Here is a 19490-nt window from a genome sequence, read left to right on the forward strand (position 1 = left end):
TTCTTTTTAACCTTCTAAATTTTACCAAACGTTATGTATTTTTCTCCCTCTGACAGTCAAAAGAGAAGTCTGAATTTCTGAAATCTCAGCAGTAAAAATAATAATTAAAAAACTGTATCTAAATTGACCCTGCATAAAAATCTCAACTACCCAAGTAGATTTCTGGAAGGAAGTACTTGAACAATTTTTGTGCAGCTGGCTGGGTAGGAGTTGAAAGCAATTCAAGGTGGGTAGTTAGCCTTGCCTACTCCAATTCACTTTTCCAGCCTACTTTAGCACATTTGGGTGTCTCTGTTTCCATGCAAGATACAGCCCCATTGAAACCCTGAATATCAATTGCTGGCATGTTCCTAAACTGCAGCCTTTTCACAGCTATACCATTCCTTCAAGTTCCATCTTGACAAAGTTGTTGGCTGTAACCACAAACACCTGTGGGAAGTGGATGTTGCTGATGTGGACATCTGCTTTGCACAGGGCTCTGGCCTCTGTGGCTGGCCTTAAACATCCCTGCTGAATTCTAAAGTGATAGACATGATGATATGAAAACCATGACAGGAGTTGAGGAAATTTGTTGTTATAAAAGCATATCATGAAGACTGCTGGCAACCCCTGGTGTTTCCTTCAGCCTCAATACTTCCTGTGTTCCCCTCCCTGACACAGCAGTGAACTTGTTAAGAAAAAACAGATTGAGTAAAACATCAAGTTGTTAAAAATGGCAGCCTTGCAATGTCATGTCTGAGCCTCAGCAAATGCAGGATACCATTCCCTAGATAATGACTGAGTATTTGCCATACAATATTCTAAGCACAGCAATTCCCACTTCCTTCCTATTCCAACATGTCATTAACAGAATGGCACTCCAAGCAGCAGTAGCTCCTCCTAAGTGGTTCGTGACATGACCATCTTTCTAATGATAACTTTTTGCTTACTGCCTACAAGAAGACAATTCTAAAGCTCTGCAGGGCTAAACAACTGCAAACAAACAACTGGCAAGTAATAAATAATTTTCTTCAGCTGAATTCCTAATCAATGCAAAGAGACAGATTCAACAGATTCTACAGTCACGCAGTGTATGCATGAGCAGGTCTGTTTGGATATGATTCTATTATATATATATATATATATATATATATAAGTCCAACTCCAAGAACAACACACCCAGTTAGCTGGTAAACAGAAGACCTGGCTGGGAAGAAAAGCAACTTCTCACCAAAATTATTTCAGTGTGGTATTCCATGACTAAGGTAGAAAGAGTGAGATATCAGCAGGTCTTGCCCTTTCTTATCCCATTTCACCACCATCCCTTGGATACACTTACACCGTTGTTACATTGAGGAAAACTGAAATACTTCTGCCATTGCATAGGTAGCACAAGAAGGAACCAGTTCTGGCCCTACAACAAAAATCTGGTGTGAAAGGAGGAAAGAGAGAAAGAGATGAAGAAAAAGGAAAGAGAAGAAGGAAGGGAAGGAGGAAGGGAGGACAAATTTAGGTATAAATTTAGGTATAGGGGTTAACAAACATGATTACTTTGGGTTTTAAACATCCAAAGCAGCCTAGAAATAGACCAGATTCTCAGATAAACAAATGTAAGGCTGTAAAAACCCCACTGCTACAAAAGGAATGATAGAAGCGTGACTCCCTCCTTCAGACACAATATTAGGGAAAGCAGAGCAGAGCCATATGCTTGAAAGCCTTTCAAAAATTAAGTAGTAAACAGTATTTTAACACATAATATCTACCTGGATCAACTTCTGGGGTGCTTTTGATCCTCATACTTTCCTGAACTCTGCAGAGACTTGTGAACAGCAGATGAAACAGAAAGAAAAGCAGAGCAGGAAAAGAAGCCTAATACAGCAAATACTCTAGAATAAGCTTACAATTAGAGAAGACTTATCTGAGAACAAGCTGTAGTTTACCTGCAAATATTTAGCCATTTCATTGCTCAGAGCTGGGAAAAAGTCTGTATAATGCACACAGAGCATGGGCTTCTTTTTTTACAAGATAATCACATACATAAAAATGAGGAATAGTTCCATTTTTCTTTTAGAAGAAGGTTTTCCATCTAGATGTTTTGTTTTGTTTTCTTTTGTTTTGTTTTCTCTTGGGAAAGTGTGACATTTGTTTCGGAAAAATATTAATCTGGTTTTAGAAACACGATGTATTAAAAAGACATTTTTGTTGGACAATACATAACAACAGAAATTTTCATCCAGCTACAGCTGAAAATAGATGCCTAGCTGTGGCAAGTTTCATGCAGCACTAAAACCATAGCAGAGGGGGGTAAACTTTTGACTATGAACCTATTAGTACAAACTCCATCCTGTACTGAGAATGGTTATATGGTTACCGACTTAGAATTAGCACATGCTTGACAGGCTCTGAATGTGGACAGAATAAACTGATAAAAAAAAATGAATAGCCTAAGAAGCCAAATAATTAAGGTAAGAACAAATAAATGCTTGAGTAACATTTTGGAGATGCAGAAATACTTCAGTTTCATTGATTTTCATAGTTTTCCTATTTCATGTAGGGTAGAGGATGCAACTAGCTTATGTTCTGTTAGGTCATCTGGTAATCCTGGTAATGCAATACTATGCTAAATTGCTATCCATTCTGTGCACTACTATGCTCAGCAGCGCTTATCACATAGCAATGCCAAACTTCTGCATCCAGCACCCGTAATCAGCAAAACCAAGATATTGCCTACTTTAGTAATTTCCAAACTATGTTGAGTTTGACATTAATGCCATTCTCCCTCATGACTTGAAATCAAGCAAATTTAGCTGTGCAGATGATCAGGCCAAGAAATTCTGTGGAAGCTTACACTAACTTTGTTTTCTTCAAGCATAAATAGGAGTAACTGAACTAAGGTAAAAGACACTGTGACAACTTTTTCTAGGTTCACTTACCATTGCAACCCCATTACCACTCTCTGGTTTCACCAGATGTGAAACCACCTGTGGTCTTTATCCTTGTCTGTCAGTTGTATCAAGTGTACACATCATTTCTAAAGGATTCAAGAATTCTGCTTGTAATATTTAATATTTGTCCAAATATGCCACTGAAAATTTACTACAAGCCTGAGTAGTAAATGCATGAATAACCCAAGAAGCATTTCACTCACTATTTCTAATAAAGGATAAGACAGTTTAGACAAAATCCCACAATAAAATCATAGAATGGTAGAATCACAGACTGGCTTGTGTTAGAAGAGACCTACAACCTCATCCAGTTCCAACACAGAGATTTTGATAATTCATGGCATGAAAAAAGTAAAAAAAAAAAAAAAAGGTGAAAGTGAAAGTAGTGATTGGATACTGACAAAGCTGTTTCATTTGAAACTCTAGAATAACAGACTGGGTTGGGCTGGAATGGACCTTAAAGCTCATCCAGTTCCAACCCCCTGCCATGGGCAGGGACACCTTCCACTAGACCAGGTTGCTCCAAGCCGCGTTCAACTTGTCCTTGAGCACTGCCAGGGATGGGGCAGCCACAGCTTCTCTGGGCAACCTGTTCGAGGGACTCACAGGAAGAACTGCCTAAGAGCTCATCTCAATCTCCCCTCTGTCAGGTTAAAGCAATTCCCCTTTGTCCGGTCCCTACAGGCCCTTGTAAGAAGTCCTATGGCAGTATATAAAAAAATCCTGGAGCTAGTCTGTGTACATATAAGCATATTCTTTGCTGTTATTTTGGGAAACAACAACAACAAAAAAAATAAATTCATCACATATGTAGAAATTCTTTTCCTAATGCCCAAAACTTCCCACTGAAACTATGGAACTCTTTCTTGATGAAGAAAATCCAAGTTTATGGTTAAAAAGGTTAAAAAACAGTGTTTCTTATGCACTATTTAAGCTAATGCTGATTAAAAAAAAAGTTATGAAGTACAACAGAGGTAATACCAAAGCAGGCATAGACAGCTGGTAGATAAGATTACCCCTGATGAAGAACAAAATTCCAACTGCGTTTCCTCTCCTTAGGGATTTTAACTTTAATCACTAATGAAGAGAAATTTTGATGTAACTTTTTTAACTGAGTTGTCCTCATTTAAACATATTGGTAATAGATGAGCGGTCAGACAAGTCCTAGTACAATTCACTGAGAAGGTTTTTGGTGTTTTTTTTAAAGTGTGAATTACTCTATAGAAAAGAAAATAGATAACTTCAGCTCCATGTTCCCTAAGGCGACACAAAACATGCAGCACTCACTCTGAACACATCTTGACTTGTGCCAGGAAATAATTCACAAGTATCTTGGAAGACACCAGTGGATTGTATGTATATTACTAATCAGATTTATCATCTAAACACTTCCAAAAAAAAGAAAGATAGGAAAAAACCTAGATGGATTAGCAATGACTAATTTAATTAAATCTAAAACATGCAAAGAGCAGCTGCAAAAAAAGATCCCCCTAAAAAAATACTCAAAAAGAATAGCCAACAGATACTTTTGAAGTGCTTTTAGAACAATTGTTGAGTGACCCATCTTAAAGGAATGCCTTTCTATTAAGTTCTTTTGCCTTTGAGCCACTTACATATACCCTTTTATTTACACTTCCAGGACCACATTCTGTATTCAATAAGAGTTTCACTATCTCCAATGAATCATTTCATGTAAAGTAAAATGGTATAGATAATGTTTTCTGAAAGAGGCAGAAAAGATTATATCATCATCATAAATAGTATGATTTTTTTACAATATGGACACATTCAAAAAACTTTGGTATAGAAAACCCCTTTCCTCAAGAAAAATTAAATCAGATTGTGTTTCTATCTGCAAGACAGCTTATCTTTTCTACAACAGGGTTTCTTAAGACTTTGTCCATGTGTAAACAAAACTTCTAAAAGGATTCCTATCTTTCACAACAGAATTATGAAAAATTACATTGTACCTATGAATAAAATCCCTTCGTTTCTCTCATGAATAAACAAAGAGGTATAAGAAAGCCAGAAATGTATAATCCCTAGTCTAGATCTGAGATGTTTCCTTGGAAACACTGCAAAAGCAGCAGGAAATATGTAGGCATCCTCTGAACAGCATTTAATATGAGAAGGTTTTTCCTTGTATGTATGGAAGTCTATAAAGGAATGTGAAAAAAAAATTATTGTTCTATAATAAGCCTTCAGGAATAGCCAGTAACTACTTATTAATTCATAGAGTTACCTTCTTGTGAAACTTTCTAAGCCTCAAATTTTAGCTCTTTTGGATATGGAGTTGGAACATTTTTTCCTTTGTTTTGGGAAAGCAATGTACCAAAACCTTAAATTTATTACAATTATTTGTTTATTAGGGCTTGCATTCAAACAGGGAATTGCTGCTAGTGCATTTTAAATATGATTTATATGTGATGGTGTCCAACCTATTTTTAAAAGCCCTAAACAGGATCAGTACAACATGAGTATTCTAATACAGGAAAATTCCAACCAGTTCAATTAAGAAATAAGTCTATCAGTTTGGGTTAAATATATGAGGCAAACTCCTTCTGAATCAAAAAATCATCTAGTTATTGAATGAACCAGAAGTTATAACTGTTATGAAGACATTCTGATACCTACCATCCCCACATTCCTACAACAATTCTGCTCTCCATCACCTCATTGGAATTACTATGGTGTAATTACACTGGGGAAGACGACATCAGAACCTGGCCATGTTACTTAGCATTTAACACTTCAGTTACTCTAGACAAAACAAGAACTTGTCTCTCTCTGTGCCACGTTTTATGAATAACACAGAGATTTTGCTCATTCAGGGCATGAAAATTACTTGAGTAGTGATAGTACACTGACAAAGCAGTTTCATTTGAAACTGTAGAATCCCAGACTGGTTTGGGTTGGAAGAGACCTTAAAGCTCATCCAGTTCCAACCCCCTGCCATGGGCAGGGACACCTTCCACTAGACCAGGTGGATCAAACCTCCATCCAACCTGGCCTTGAGCAAGGTCAGGCAAGGGGCAGCCACAGCTTCTCTGGGCAACCTGTGCCAGGGCCTCATCACTCTCACAGGGAAGAACTTCTGCCTAAGGTCTCATCTCAATCTCCCCTCTGTTAGGCTAAAGCCATTACCATTGTCTGGTTGCTACAGGCCCTTGTCAAAAGCCCCTCTCCAGATTTCTTGTCATCCCCCCTTTCAGAATTACTAGGTGGCTTTCTTTCCCAGCTGAACACATAAGGCCAGGGCTCAAAACAAAACACTACCAGGAAGGATAGCATTTCTAATCCAAACACTGAAATAAGACCATGTCCATACGGTCTTATTGGGCACTGCAGCACAGTGCAGTGACTGCAGGACACTCAGGCCAGCAGGCAATGTGGTTTTCCTCCAAAGCTGATGAGGAGCTGCCATACTCGTCAGCTGGAACATTACAGTTAATAAGGAAACATGCCCAGCCCTCCATTAAATAAATAGGAGATTTTCCATTTAATAAGATGGAAATTTCATTCAACCCATGTGAGGCCATTTTGACTGTTGCTTCAACATCCCACCAGAAATGAATTCAGATCAGTCTATTCACACAGTACCAATAAACTATGGCCATGGTTTGGGATGGGACAGGAACGCCACATTCAAATGGATGCAAGTTGAAATGCCCTTAGAAATTAAATGGCTCAACACAATGCTTAGTTAAATTTGTAACTCTTCTTGTCTTAAAAAGCTGATAGCGATATCAAGGACTAAACATTTGTTGGGAAAGCTGAACAGCTTGCATAAGCAGGAAAGTTCTTTTCTTACACATCCACTTGGGCATGTTATCAGACACTGCATAAAGCAGCAGAATGCAGTGAATACAAGACAGCAACTTTCCAACAGACTTTGATTTGAAATAGGTCCTATGAATAAACATAAAGCATATACTTTTCATTTGAGTGAAAACAAATGGGGATTTCAGCACATAATAGACAGTCTCCTCACCTTCATCAGAAGTCTCTCTAACACAATAATTAACACATGTAATTTTTGAAAGGTACACAAAAAATTACATGTAGCACACGTGTGTATACTACAAAGACTGTCCAGATAGATATTTGCCAGAGGGCATAAATAAAATGGTTTAAAGAGAATAATGTAGGTACAGGTGCAGACAGATACAAGCCTACACGATGCATGCTTTTAAATTGGCTCTCTTGCAAGTGAGGTGCTGCCTGGAAATGGTGTTGCAAAGCAGGTTGCTTCTCTCCCTCCACTCAATCATCTGCTCTGGTTAGAGCACCATCCTGATACTCAGAGTCTCCAGAACAGAGGCAGTCTTTCCTCCCAGCACATTTTTACTTGCCCAGCCCTTCAGAAGTTAGTAAAGTTAAAGCTGAAAGGGGACATGGTTATTCTCTATAACTGAACAGAGAAATAAAAGTATCAAGGGATAAATGTCAGAAAGAAAAAAGACCTATTCAAGCAAAAGACAATACCGGCAAGAATAAACATAAGTATAAACTGGCCAAGAAGCAATTCAGGCTCGATATTGGAATCAGACTTAAAGAGAGCCATAATGATCTGAGACAGCCCTCCAGAAGGATCTGTGAAGACAACAGGATTATATGAATTTTAAGACAAGGCCCAAGACAGACCTGAAAAGACTCTATTCTGCCTTCTTCGTTAAGGTTTATGACTATGACTCATTATCATTCTGCATTTCATTCAAATTCCACATGCCTTCTTACACTGCTAAGGCAGAAATATGCATGTCAGAGAATTGCATGTTGAAACACAAAGGTTTGTAACCTCTTTCCATAAAATTCCACATCTACAAAGCACAAGTTCCTGCAATTTCATTCTGTTCAAAGCTGGAGGGGACAAGAAACCAGACAGAGCTGGTGTGAGTCCCAGGGTCCAATAAGCACTTTGAAACTTACTCACTAAATAAAGACTTTTAAATGTCTCCAAAAAATGCAGGTGTGCAAATTACTCCTGATACAAACAGGAGTTATGTTTCCAGCAGCCCCTCAACCACTGTTAAATAACACCCCCACAAGCATTTTTCAGCTCATAAAAGCTTTATGAGCTGAAAAGTTACTTCAGGTTTGGGTTGGGGTTTTTTTTCAGCTGCTAATCCGCTACCTTCCAGCAACAGCATCAGCCCTCCCCACTACAATGCATAGGAGCTATGTGAACATAAAAGAGCATGAGAAGGCAAGTTTTGCACCTTTGCAGTGAAAAAGAAACCCTTCCGTCCTATCTGATACAATGAAAAGCTGCTAATGCAATAACATATCACAGTGCAGGACTGTTTTGCTTTCTCACTTTCACAACATGGTAAAAATCCCAAGGGAACAGTCTGTTGTTCCACTCAAGTGAATGAAGTCCCAAGCTCCTTCTTTATGAAATGTGTAGTGCTTTCTGTAGCATAAAAAGAGATGTTTCCCCATTTATTTTCTTCATGAATTTGAGCACCTGCCCTAGACCTGCCCGTGTGCCACAGGCTGTCAGTAAAAACATGATTTAGATCCCTCATTAACTGGTGCACCTGCCTCACCTTTGCTCACATGCAAGTATGGCGGTTGTTTGTACAATACATTTTCTCAATGAAAACTGATGTATTCTAACACAAATAAGCAGCTTAATCCATTCAGCTTCAGCAGAGTGCTCTTTCTTATCAGCACTAGAGCACATTTTCCAGAACTTAAGCTAATGAGCTTGACCTTCCACCAGACCCTCAAATTGTTTCTGTTTCTATGGGTAAAAGTTTTAGATAAAAGTAACTGAAACTTCCTTTATGAAAGTTTTCATTGATTGCAAGCATGCATTTTAAAAGCTAGGAGTCCTCTAGGAGAAGCTGTTTCTGTTCAAATAAATCTAAGGGCTTACTGTTTAAAAAAAAACACCTGAATTTATTTAACAATATATTTCAGTTATATATTGTGTATACTGGGGTATTGTAGGTTGAGGCGTGAGGGGTGTGTAACACAGCCTAAAGTCCTTGCCGCTATATTTAATTGAGTTTAACCCAGTCAACATTCAATGTCTTTTAAGTGCAGCTTGTGTCTACAATAATAATGAAGAATAAGATCCCCCACATTCCATACATACATAACATATTCCATACACTGACAGCACATTCCTGCCAAAGACTTCAAAGTGCTCCAGTGAAGTTGGCGTCAGTTTAGCAAGGGTTTGAGACTGACAAAGGTGCAAGAAATCCTTCCCGTTTCTCGCTCTACCAGTGCATAAAATCATAGAATCACACAACCAACCATGTTGTTAAAGACCTTTAAGATCATCAAGTCCAACCTTTACTGCAGCATTGCCAAGTCCACCACTAAGCCATGTCACTAAGGGCCTCATCTACACAGTATGTGAAAACTTCCAGGGATGATGGTGATTCCACCACTGCCCTGGGCAGCCTGCACCAATGCCTGACCACCCTTTTGGGGAAGAAATTGTTCCGAATATCCAATCTAAACCTCCCCTGGTGCAGCTTGAGATCATTTCCTCTTGTCGTATCCCTTGATCCTTGGGAGCAGAGGCCAGCCACCTCTGGGCTCCATCCTCCTTTCAGGTAGCTGTTGAAGCTCCCCTGAGCCTCCTCCTCTCCAGACTAACCCCCCCCCAGTTCCCTCAGCTGTTTCTTATCAGACTTGTGGTCCATGCCCTTCACCAGCTCCATTGCCCTTCTCTGGATCCGCTCCACATAGCATGCGCACAGGTGAACTCATCAGACCCAGAGCAGCAATGAGAAGTAGGACACCCATCAATGGCAAAGGGACTTCTGTTCTACAAGGGATATGCTCTGTCCTGCTTTATGGGAACTGCTAAAAAAGTCTCAATCTGTCAAAACTCCATTCATTTGGACCCTTCTCTTCTACACGGAGCATAAGATGTTACACATAACTAACAAAGCCTAATAGCACCTCCACAGAGCATTTAAATATTATTATGCCTACATTTACATGGTAAATGCAGTTGCAGAGATCAATATTCAGCTGTGTTAGTGTAATAACAAGTTTTTACTGTAATTAGGTGATATGGCTGATAGGAAACAAAACATGGTACCATATTTCTGCTGAACACAGCTTCACTATTAAAATATTTCTTCTAGCAAAATCTGAATAACAAGGAAGTGAAGAAAGATGAAAAAACAACATTAAATCTCATATATTTGCAACACTTCTGCATACATGAAAAGGAAAATATTACATTAATTTATACCCAGTTCTGCTTAATACAACAAATCTCTCATTATTATTCCTGTTTGAAACAGCTATTGTTTGAAGGGATTTGGTAAACAAATTGTCATTTCTTAGGAGGCACTTTTGGACTCTTGACTTAAAAATCATGAAGGTCTCTTCTTATAATCACCATTGACTACTTTGTTTAAAAATGCTAAACCATGTTGCCTTGAGAACACAGAGGGAGGAAAAAACTTTATCAGAGAGATGCAATGATGAAAAATATATTTCTTGCTCCCACTTAACTGACAACAAAAAGCCAAAGATACAATATAGATAGCTCCTGTATGATTGCAGATCAATTTTCAAAGAAAGACTGATAGAATAAGAAGTTGAACTATGTCCTAGTGAAAGGCGTATGTTAGTGACATCTGCCAAATTCACTCCTCTTCTGCACCTTCTATGTACATTTTCTTCAGCACAAAGAAAACTTTATGGACTGAGGAACAGGGAGGCGAAACTGAGTTTGACTGTTTTTTCATTTCTGGACAAAGAAAAGAAAATACTAATCCTAATTCCCAAACAGGATAAAACGCTGGCAGCTGTAAATTAATTTGCAGTTGATAGGTATAAGGTGCCTTTTCTCTGTGGACAGCTAAATGGAGGAATTTCCACTGCCAGATTTTGAACACATGAAAATAAAGAAAACTCCTTTTTGGCCTTACACTAAATACATGATAAATCCCTTTATGGTTAAATAGAATACAGATACTACCATATGAATAATTTCATAATACTTTAAGAAAAAGTTTTGTTGTTTGGTTTTTTTTTCTGTGCTAGCAGACTAAATCATTCTGAAAGATAGACTTTTAAGGATGTAGAGCTTTAACTCTGCTACAAACACCTCCCACACGCATATGTACATATATACCTGGGAAATGCATGCACAGCTTTAGGTAATTGTTGAAGATGCAGAAGGAAAATCCTAAAGGACCTAGTCACCCAAGTAAAAGCAAGAGTAGCGATGAAGAGCAGCCTGCACTGATCCACCATCCTTTAGATAATCCAGTTTGAGCTAATTCCTAATTTAATGTATCACAGTACCAACACCATTTTGAATAAAGTGTGAAAGAAGACTCTCCTTGATCTATACGCAGAGAAATACTGCATCATATACCTTGTGCACTATCTGAATAAAACACCAATTTTCCTCACCCTTCCAAACCATCCTACTTCTTTCTGTCTGCCTGGAACATATCACTGCGAGAACAACCCACTCTCCCACATGCAATAAACTGTAACAGAACTGAGCAATGGAACTGGGAAAACTAGTTCACTACTACACAGTCCAGGCATTAGTTACTAAGCTGAATTTATCAAATTTCCACAGGTAAAGAAGTATTGAACATGCTGCTTCACTCTAATATTCAGAAATTACCATTCTGTTCTGATTTACCAGACTTGCCTCTTTTAATCGAGACTTCCAAGACACTGGAAACATCTAAAGCTTCAGAAAAAAATTATTATGTACCACAGAAACAGAAGTAGCGTATAAACATTAAATTATTAAAATAATAGAGCTATTATTTTCTGAAATAGAAGGTTAAGCTGCCACTGATACGACTTTGTACAGTTTCTTAAATATGAAGGAGGAAAATAAGCATAAAGTAAATACAGATATAAAAATCACTGTATGACAAGTCCAACACTGATATGGCACATCTCAAAGGAACTACTTCTGCATTTTGATCTTTGATTTAAGTTATACTAAGCACAAACCTGACAAAACCAACCAATAGACTTCCATAAATTATAGATTCTGTTGGAGATAGATAAAGATATGGATGTTATGGCCAAAAAACAATGAGAAAATAGTTTTTTTTATAACCACCCAAAAGCATTGCATATAGTTAAGGCATATAGAACATTACAAGATTTTTTACCGTGTTCTTTCAAAAATATAAAATAATTTAAAAATACCTATAAAATAATTAAACAGAATGCACCCTCAAACCTAATAGATATTTTCAGCTTTATCCTTTTTCCCAGTCTTTTTACATTTCATTTTAAAATATAAAGTTTTATCAAGACACCTGAAACAGTAGTCAGTTGACAGGCTTCTTTAATATAAAATTCTATAGCCTTCAGCTATTTCATTATGGAGACATATTTTGTTCTGAATACCCATGGAACTGAAGCTACATACACACGTACAATGCCATCAGCTAAAAAAATGTAATGAAACTAAAAACTATGTCAGTTTGCATCACAGATCTTGTAAAACGTCTTTAAAAAAAAAAAAGTTATGCTACAAAATTGTGCAAAACCCCTTCCCCCAAATCACAGGAGGTCCACTTACAGACAGAGTAGTGTGCCTTAACCTTCTTTAGCTGACTACACTGTACATGGCATTGTTAATTGCTACAGACTAATGGAATGTTAAAATAATCCAGTGCTTTGTTTAGGGGTAGTAATGCATGAAATGGAAGCTGTGAAGTTAAAATGCTTGTTTCAGATAGCTGAGGTTAAATCAGTGACTTGACAACATTAAATAAAAAAATGGACTTTAGACATAATGACTTATAAGTGGGAATACATCATTTTCAAACTCATTTCTGTATAGAAATTAATCTTTCCCCAAACTATATATTTAACACATTTCAGAGGTTTTCTTAATGGATAGAAAAATAGACCTACCAATATTTAGTAAGTTGATGTATAAATAAAACTTGCACTTTGCGTCCTTCAGTGATCCAAGAAACACCTGCAGTATATTCTAAAGTACACCAGTTTGTTATGATAAACTGTCCATTCTTTTGGACTGCAGGTCTAATAGGCAAAATCTTACCTGTATCATTGCCTCTGATTTGAATAACGTACAATTTTATGTCATTTCCACTATCAGGGTGTGAAGTAGAAGGAGACACCTCTCGAGGTTGTAAAGCCTCTGTGGTCTCCTTTACTTTGGGTGGTGCAGTAGCTCGTGCGACTGCAGTAGCAGTTGATGCTGTGAAATATTCCTTATCGATTTCTGGTTCTAACATCTTTCCTGTCAGATCATCATCAGCAGGGACTTTACTGGGAGAAATAGATTCACCAATTATGATGATGTCATTGCTTGTTACCTCTTCTTCTTCCTCAGGAATGATACGGGGTGACTTTTGAGTAACAGAAGGTTTGGATGCTGATGTTGGTAGAATTTTGTCTACAGTACTAACAGAAGGTGTTGTTACATCGCTGAGAATTGTTGCCTTATCTGTTGCATGAGCTGGAAATATAGCTGTCTTGATTTCCCCAGGTTCTTCTGATATTCCTGAACCTTCCAGAGTCTGGCTTGGAGAAGATCCCAAAGTTAGACGAGTAATGGCTTCCCTAGTAGAATGACCTGTTGGCATCATATAGGGGGGCAACACAGATTCCCAGCTCACTACATCACTGTCTGCTTCTCTGGCAGGGGCTCCTCTGCTTTCATATGCTTTTGCTTGGGTACCCACTGTTATAGGCATCACTTCAGTTACCTCCTCTTCTTGATCAGTAACAGTTTCAACTTTTGGAGTCACTGTGAGATGCAAGGTCTTGGTGCTAGTTTCATCAGGTCCCAGAACTCTTCCATAATCTGTGACCTTCACTGCTGGCACTGACAATTCTGTCACTAGATATGTCTCATCATAAGCTGAACCTGCTTCATCCTGTTTTTCCTGAACAGATGTTAGAGAGGATTCTGATCCTCGTGCTGTCTTTTGTTCAGGTATTTGGACAGCTGTCACAGATAAAGTAGACTCTCTGGCAGCATCTTCTTCCTTATCTTGATCTTTCACGGAGGGGTCCTCTGGGGACACATCACTGTCTTTTGCAGTTGTTTCTGGTACTTCTGTATGAAAGAAGCCATCAAAATGAGTCTGAGTAGCAACTGGCATATCTCTAGTGTTCTCACTCTCTATAGTAGCTGGAACTGGAGAAGCATCATATTCTTTCTGTGGAACTGTAGTATCTACCTCTGTTACATCTGTAACTACAATAAATTCCTTTGTCTCTCCTGTGCCAGCTGGTGGCATTCCTTTTCTGTCCTGAAGTCTTGTCGCTGCCTCCTCAGTTGACATTGCAGTGCTTGTCTGGCCTTCCTCTGTCACTGTGTATTTTGAGACTTCCATTTCAGCAAAGACTTCTTCAGTAGGTGTTGCCACCAACATCACAGTAGCCTCTCTTTGTTCAGCTTCTGTGGTAGGAATGGACATTTCCAAAACATACCCTGATATTTCATCTGCTTCATGTTCAGTTACCTCCATGATTGTAGGCGCAGCAGTTGGTAATACAGTAATACTTGAGGAGCTAAAAGACTTCACTGTTGCACTGCTTTCACCCACTGATAGTTTGGATACTGTAATCGTTTCCAAATCTGAAAAACTGCTTGTGTAGGAGACGCCTGTAGTATATTTATTCTGATCAAACCTGGCTGATACAGCTTCTCCATCACTTTTTGCTTCTGTTGTCTCCATGCTTGACTCGGTTTCATCTATAACTGTTGAAATCAGAGCTCCTGGATGCTCTGTCATTTGCCCTGGAGATGATGTACTCTCCATTCCAGAGATACCATCTTCTGTATCTAGCTCATGTGTACTCTCAGTATGAGAAGACTCTTCTGTCATATACCCCTGATGTTTATCTGTCAGCAGCCACATGCCAGAAACTGGAGGAGCCTGTGTGAACTTTTCACTTGCAGCACGTCCCTGAGATTCTGCTGTAACAGAAGTAGGAATGATGGTTGTGGCATGAGTGATCTTAACATCTGTTGCTCTCATTTCTGCCTCCTTTGTTTTATCCTGCTTCTCTAAAGCAGCTGATCCTTCCATTCGCTGAGATGAGGGGATAACAGATGTGTTGCCTTCTCCAAGGTTTTTTGGGGAAACAGTACTTCCTAAGACAGTGATGGCCTCAGATCCTGTTTGATTAACAGCTGACACAGAAAAGGATACAGGTACTCCAGATGACACTGTAGCCTGCACATCTCTCAGGTCCTCTCTGCTTCCTTGAGCTGACGCCTCATCATTATCAAACAATGTTGCAGAACTAAGTTTAATGAATGGAGTTGACTCATCTGCTGTAGAAAATTGTCCAGTGGTTACTGCATTCTCATCTGCAAGTGTCTCTGATGCAGCAGGCACATCTGATACTGGGACGCTACCAGTAACCACACCAGAAACTCTATCAGGGTTAATGGTGTACATGCTCTCTCTGCCCTCCCTCTCTGTAGTGAGATCATACTGATCAGCGAACAAAGCTTTAGGGATTACAACAGTTGTAAATTTCTTGTCAGATTTTGCCTCCATTGACTTTTTTGTGGGTTCTTTTGTTGAGTGGGCACCGAGATACGTACTCTCTTTTGTTAGAGAAACTGAAGTCCCTGTCCTGGGAAACTCTCTCCGAGAAGCTGGTAACAAGCTATCTGTAGCTGTCATCATGGGACCCACTTCTATTTGTTCAGTTTGATTATCAGCCTCATGGTTTTGTTTATCTCCTGCTTCAGTATCTTCCCACAAACCAGTGGAACTCTTAGCTACAGCTGTGATATCCTGAAAAATTATAGAGGTCAAGAAAGCATCCTCAATGCTTTCAGACCTACCTTGTTCCTCGGGCAATTCTGCTTCAGAGTAAGTGTGCTCCAGTTCCAAAGCTGCAGATGTGCTCTCTGCAGGTGAAACATCATATTCAGTCCTTCCCAGTGTATCGTAAGTGCTTATTTCACCATCTGTGACAGTCTGAGGTAGAAGGGTGGTTAACTGAATGTTCTCCATGAGCACCTCCATTTCCCTTTTCTCCTCAGCCATGTCAGTAGTCATTTCTGTATCTTCTTCAGGCTCTAGGGTTGTTTCCTCAAAAGCAGGAACCTCTGTTTTGGTGAGAGTCACTTCAATAATTGAAGTCTCAGTAACAGGAGGTTTAAGAGTAACTTTGGCAGGTGGTAATTTCACACAGTCAGTTTTCAGAGATGTCATCAGCTTGACAGTTGTAGGCTCTGTTATGACCTTTTTACCTTAAAAAAAAAAAAAAAAACAAAAAAAAAAAACACCAAAAACATTTAGGAGTCAATCAGTCAGAACACAAACTAATGTTACTTCAGTTTGAATGCTCCTGACAAAATCTAGATGCTACACCAAGAAATTAGTATAAAGGACAAAGTCTTTACGTAGTTGTTTAGCATACAACAGAGTGACATAATATTACATAAAATAACATGTTATAAAGCTGCAGAACATCTAACAAAGTCGCATGACGTGAGAAGAGTAGCAATATTCTTCATATTCATTGTATATATAATTGCCCCTACAAGTCCTCACATGATACAAGTACCCTCATACAGCTAAGTACTGATCAGGGAATATAAAAGTTTATTTCATAATGTCATGAATGACTGGTACTGCAAACCTGTGGGTTTTCTTCAAAGCTTGCTGTAGCATACTACTCAAGTATTTAAAGGTAGTGAAATACCACTGTAGTTTATTTTCAGCATGTAATTACAAATTGTAAAAAGATGCCCTCACTGGAGTGAGAGCATTCTGAAGCAACAGGAACAAACATGTCATCAGAAAGCACTGTTTTACAATGCCACAAGAGCTGCTGCCCTGCATTTAAATTATACTGAGAGAAATTTATTATGGAGAAAGGTGAGAACAGCAAACCATAAGATTGCAAACTTAATACTATAATGATGTTGATCTTTGGGAAACACTTCAAAGGTATACATCTGAATCTCCTCCACACACAGAAGTGCTTCTATGGGAGTGTTGAACATGAAAAGGCAGAGTAATGCATGATGGGAAGGGTAAGGGGGTAGCTATCCTAGATTCACAAGAGATACAAAGAAAGGCCTTTCAAGTGAACCAAATTGCAGTGTTTTAAAGAATCCTTCTGCCTTATACTTTCTCTACTCCTTCTGCCACAGATTTTCCTCCTATCTGAGAAGAAAACGTGTCCTTATAACCATGACACTACAGAGTCTGATACTGGATTTTAAGATGGAAATGTGAGTTTGTGCTCAGAAAACAAGATTTGCTCAGGATAAGCCCAGGGTGGAAACATCTTCCCTTCTACTAGTTCTACCAGGTTGGTTATCTTCAGAAAGGCGATGGGAGCAGACAGGTGGATGATGCAAATATCTTAAATCAGTGCTGTTATTGCTACATACCTGTAGCATACATACATGTATTGCATACATACATGTATTGCTACATACATGTAGCATACATACATGGATTGCATACATACATTTTGCATACAAGAGCAAAACATGGCCCTTTGAATCACACAAAGAACATAAAGAATGCATTAAACAGACTGTGTATATGAGGACTAACAGCCTACCAGACAGACAAAACTACATGTATAGCTTCTTCCAAAAGAAAATATTGCTCAACTTCTAACAAGGCTAAGAAGTATATTCCTCTAACATGCAGAAATCAAGCCAGTCATATTATTTTACAAGAAAATATTGAAACCAAAGCCTCATCATTATAGTTGTGAGTTACTAAAAGAGATTAGGAACCTTTACTGAATGTAAGATATGAATACCAGTTGTCAGGAAAAAACATCATTTGAGAGATTGTGTTTTGCCTGGTACATGGGGAAGAAGATCTTCTAGATGATGGTGCAGCCTCTGTCTGAATCCTGACTCGCAGGAGCTAACAGTATAAGCAAACAAGAGGGAGAAAAGAAGTGAAAAATTCAGACTCAAATTAGTCATATATTTGTGCACAATATGCATGCACAAATCGGTCTTTTTCACACACCCATATCTAATTAGGTACCCTTTTGATATTTGTAGATATGAATTTTGCAGGTGTCAGGGTCACACAAACATTTGTTTAGTTTCACACACCAAGCTTTGAAAATGTCATCTTTGCAAGAGACCTGTTTGATCTACTCTGAAGTAGGTAGTTTTGTTAGATGATGGCTGCTTAGGATTTCTAGAAGAACAGGTAGATTGACAGAGCAAGGAAAAGAGGAAATAGGCTGATATTTCAGCTTTCTTGAATGAGAAGTGAAAGTGAAATGGAAATTCTGAAGGTAAGAATATATAACATCGCTATGTTTAGAAGTGGTGGTGTTCTTTGCCAGCAGAAAAAGGAACGGATTATTCTCCCTACTGTTAGTTAAATCTTTCTGTGGTTTCACAAAAAAAGACTTGGCTACTTATATACTCTCTTTTGGTAGGCCAAAACGTTCAGTTGAGCAAGGAGTACAGTTCTTGAAATACTACTAAGCAAAACACAGCCTTAAAAGTGATTTTTGTATTCTGGGGTCCTACAACTTGGAGTTTACTGCTCTTTTCAATGTCTATGTGATTCAAGTGTGAGATGCTGTTTATGCAATCAAGAATCAACAAATCCTTACAATTATTCTCCCTCTCTGCTTAGAGGAGGATGGTTTGAAAAAAACCCCAGATGTTTACTTCACAACTAGGGAGTGAAGAGTGCACACAAGTGAGTTAGCACTGTCCTTCCTGAGCAATAGTTGGTAGTTGTTAAATTTGTACCAAAGAATCCACCAATTTGCCTTAACAGCTCTTTTTCTATGGTAAAATATAAAGGAGACAGCGTAATGTGATGTTCTGCCTTCTAACTGTAGGATGAGTTTCCTTAATGGAGACTGAATTTGTTTTGCAGCCAATATCAGGTACTTTTTCAGACCCCAGTTACTGTATTTAAAGTAACTATAGAGATCACTGGCTAAAAGAATACAAACAAGTAATATCCTCTAACAAAGCTAGACAAAAATCAAGGCATGAGAGTGGATTTTAAAATCAGAGGCAAGGGGAGGGTTAACTTTGTTTCATCACTGCTGGGGAATTGTATACACTTACTCATTACCATTTATATAGTTTTCTAGTTTCCAAGAAATGTTTGAAAGTCCCAAAAGTTCACATATTTATGCCGGAGATGTGGCTATTTATTGTTTATCTTCTAATTACTTAATAAAATAGGTACTCATTTATGAAGTAAACCTGAAAGAAACACCAAATGTATTTGATTCCCTTATATTAATAAGTGAATCATAGAATCATAGAATAGTTAGGGTTGGAAAGGACCTTAAGACCCAACCCCCCTGCCATGGGCAGGGACACCTCACACTAAACCATGTCACCCAAGGCTCTGTCCAACCTGGCCTTGAACACCACCAGGGATGGAGCATTCAAAACCTCCCTGGGCAACCCATTCCAGTGCCTCACCACCCTCACAGTAAAGGAGTTCTTCCTTATATCCAATCTAAACTTCCCCTGTTTAAGTTTGAACCCGTTACCCCTTGTCCTACCACTACAGTCCCTAATGAAGAGTCCCTCCCCAGCATCCCTATAGGCCCCCTTCAGATACTGGAAGGCTGCTATGAGGT

General features: G+C 38.6%; 1 protein-coding gene across 2 annotated transcripts in view; it reads right to left on the reverse strand.

The window, feature by feature from the left end:
• LOC134164362 (versican core protein-like) overlaps positions 1-19490 on the reverse strand; it is a 105561-nt gene that overhangs the window by 37101 nt on the left and 48970 nt on the right. For both annotated transcript variants that reach the window (XM_062619996.1, XM_062619995.1), the window contains exon 7: positions 12955-16137. In XM_062619996.1, the coding sequence (XP_062475980.1) occupies positions 12955-16137 (3183 nt within the window). The remainder of the gene's footprint in view (positions 1-12954; positions 16138-19490) is intronic.

The sequence above is a fragment of the Pezoporus occidentalis genome, unplaced genomic scaffold (assembly GCF_034315485.1).
Source record: "Pezoporus occidentalis ecotype Australia unplaced genomic scaffold, CSIRO_AGI_Poc_V1 ctg218, whole genome shotgun sequence".
NCBI lineage: Eukaryota > Metazoa > Chordata > Aves > Psittaciformes > Psittacidae > Pezoporus > Pezoporus occidentalis.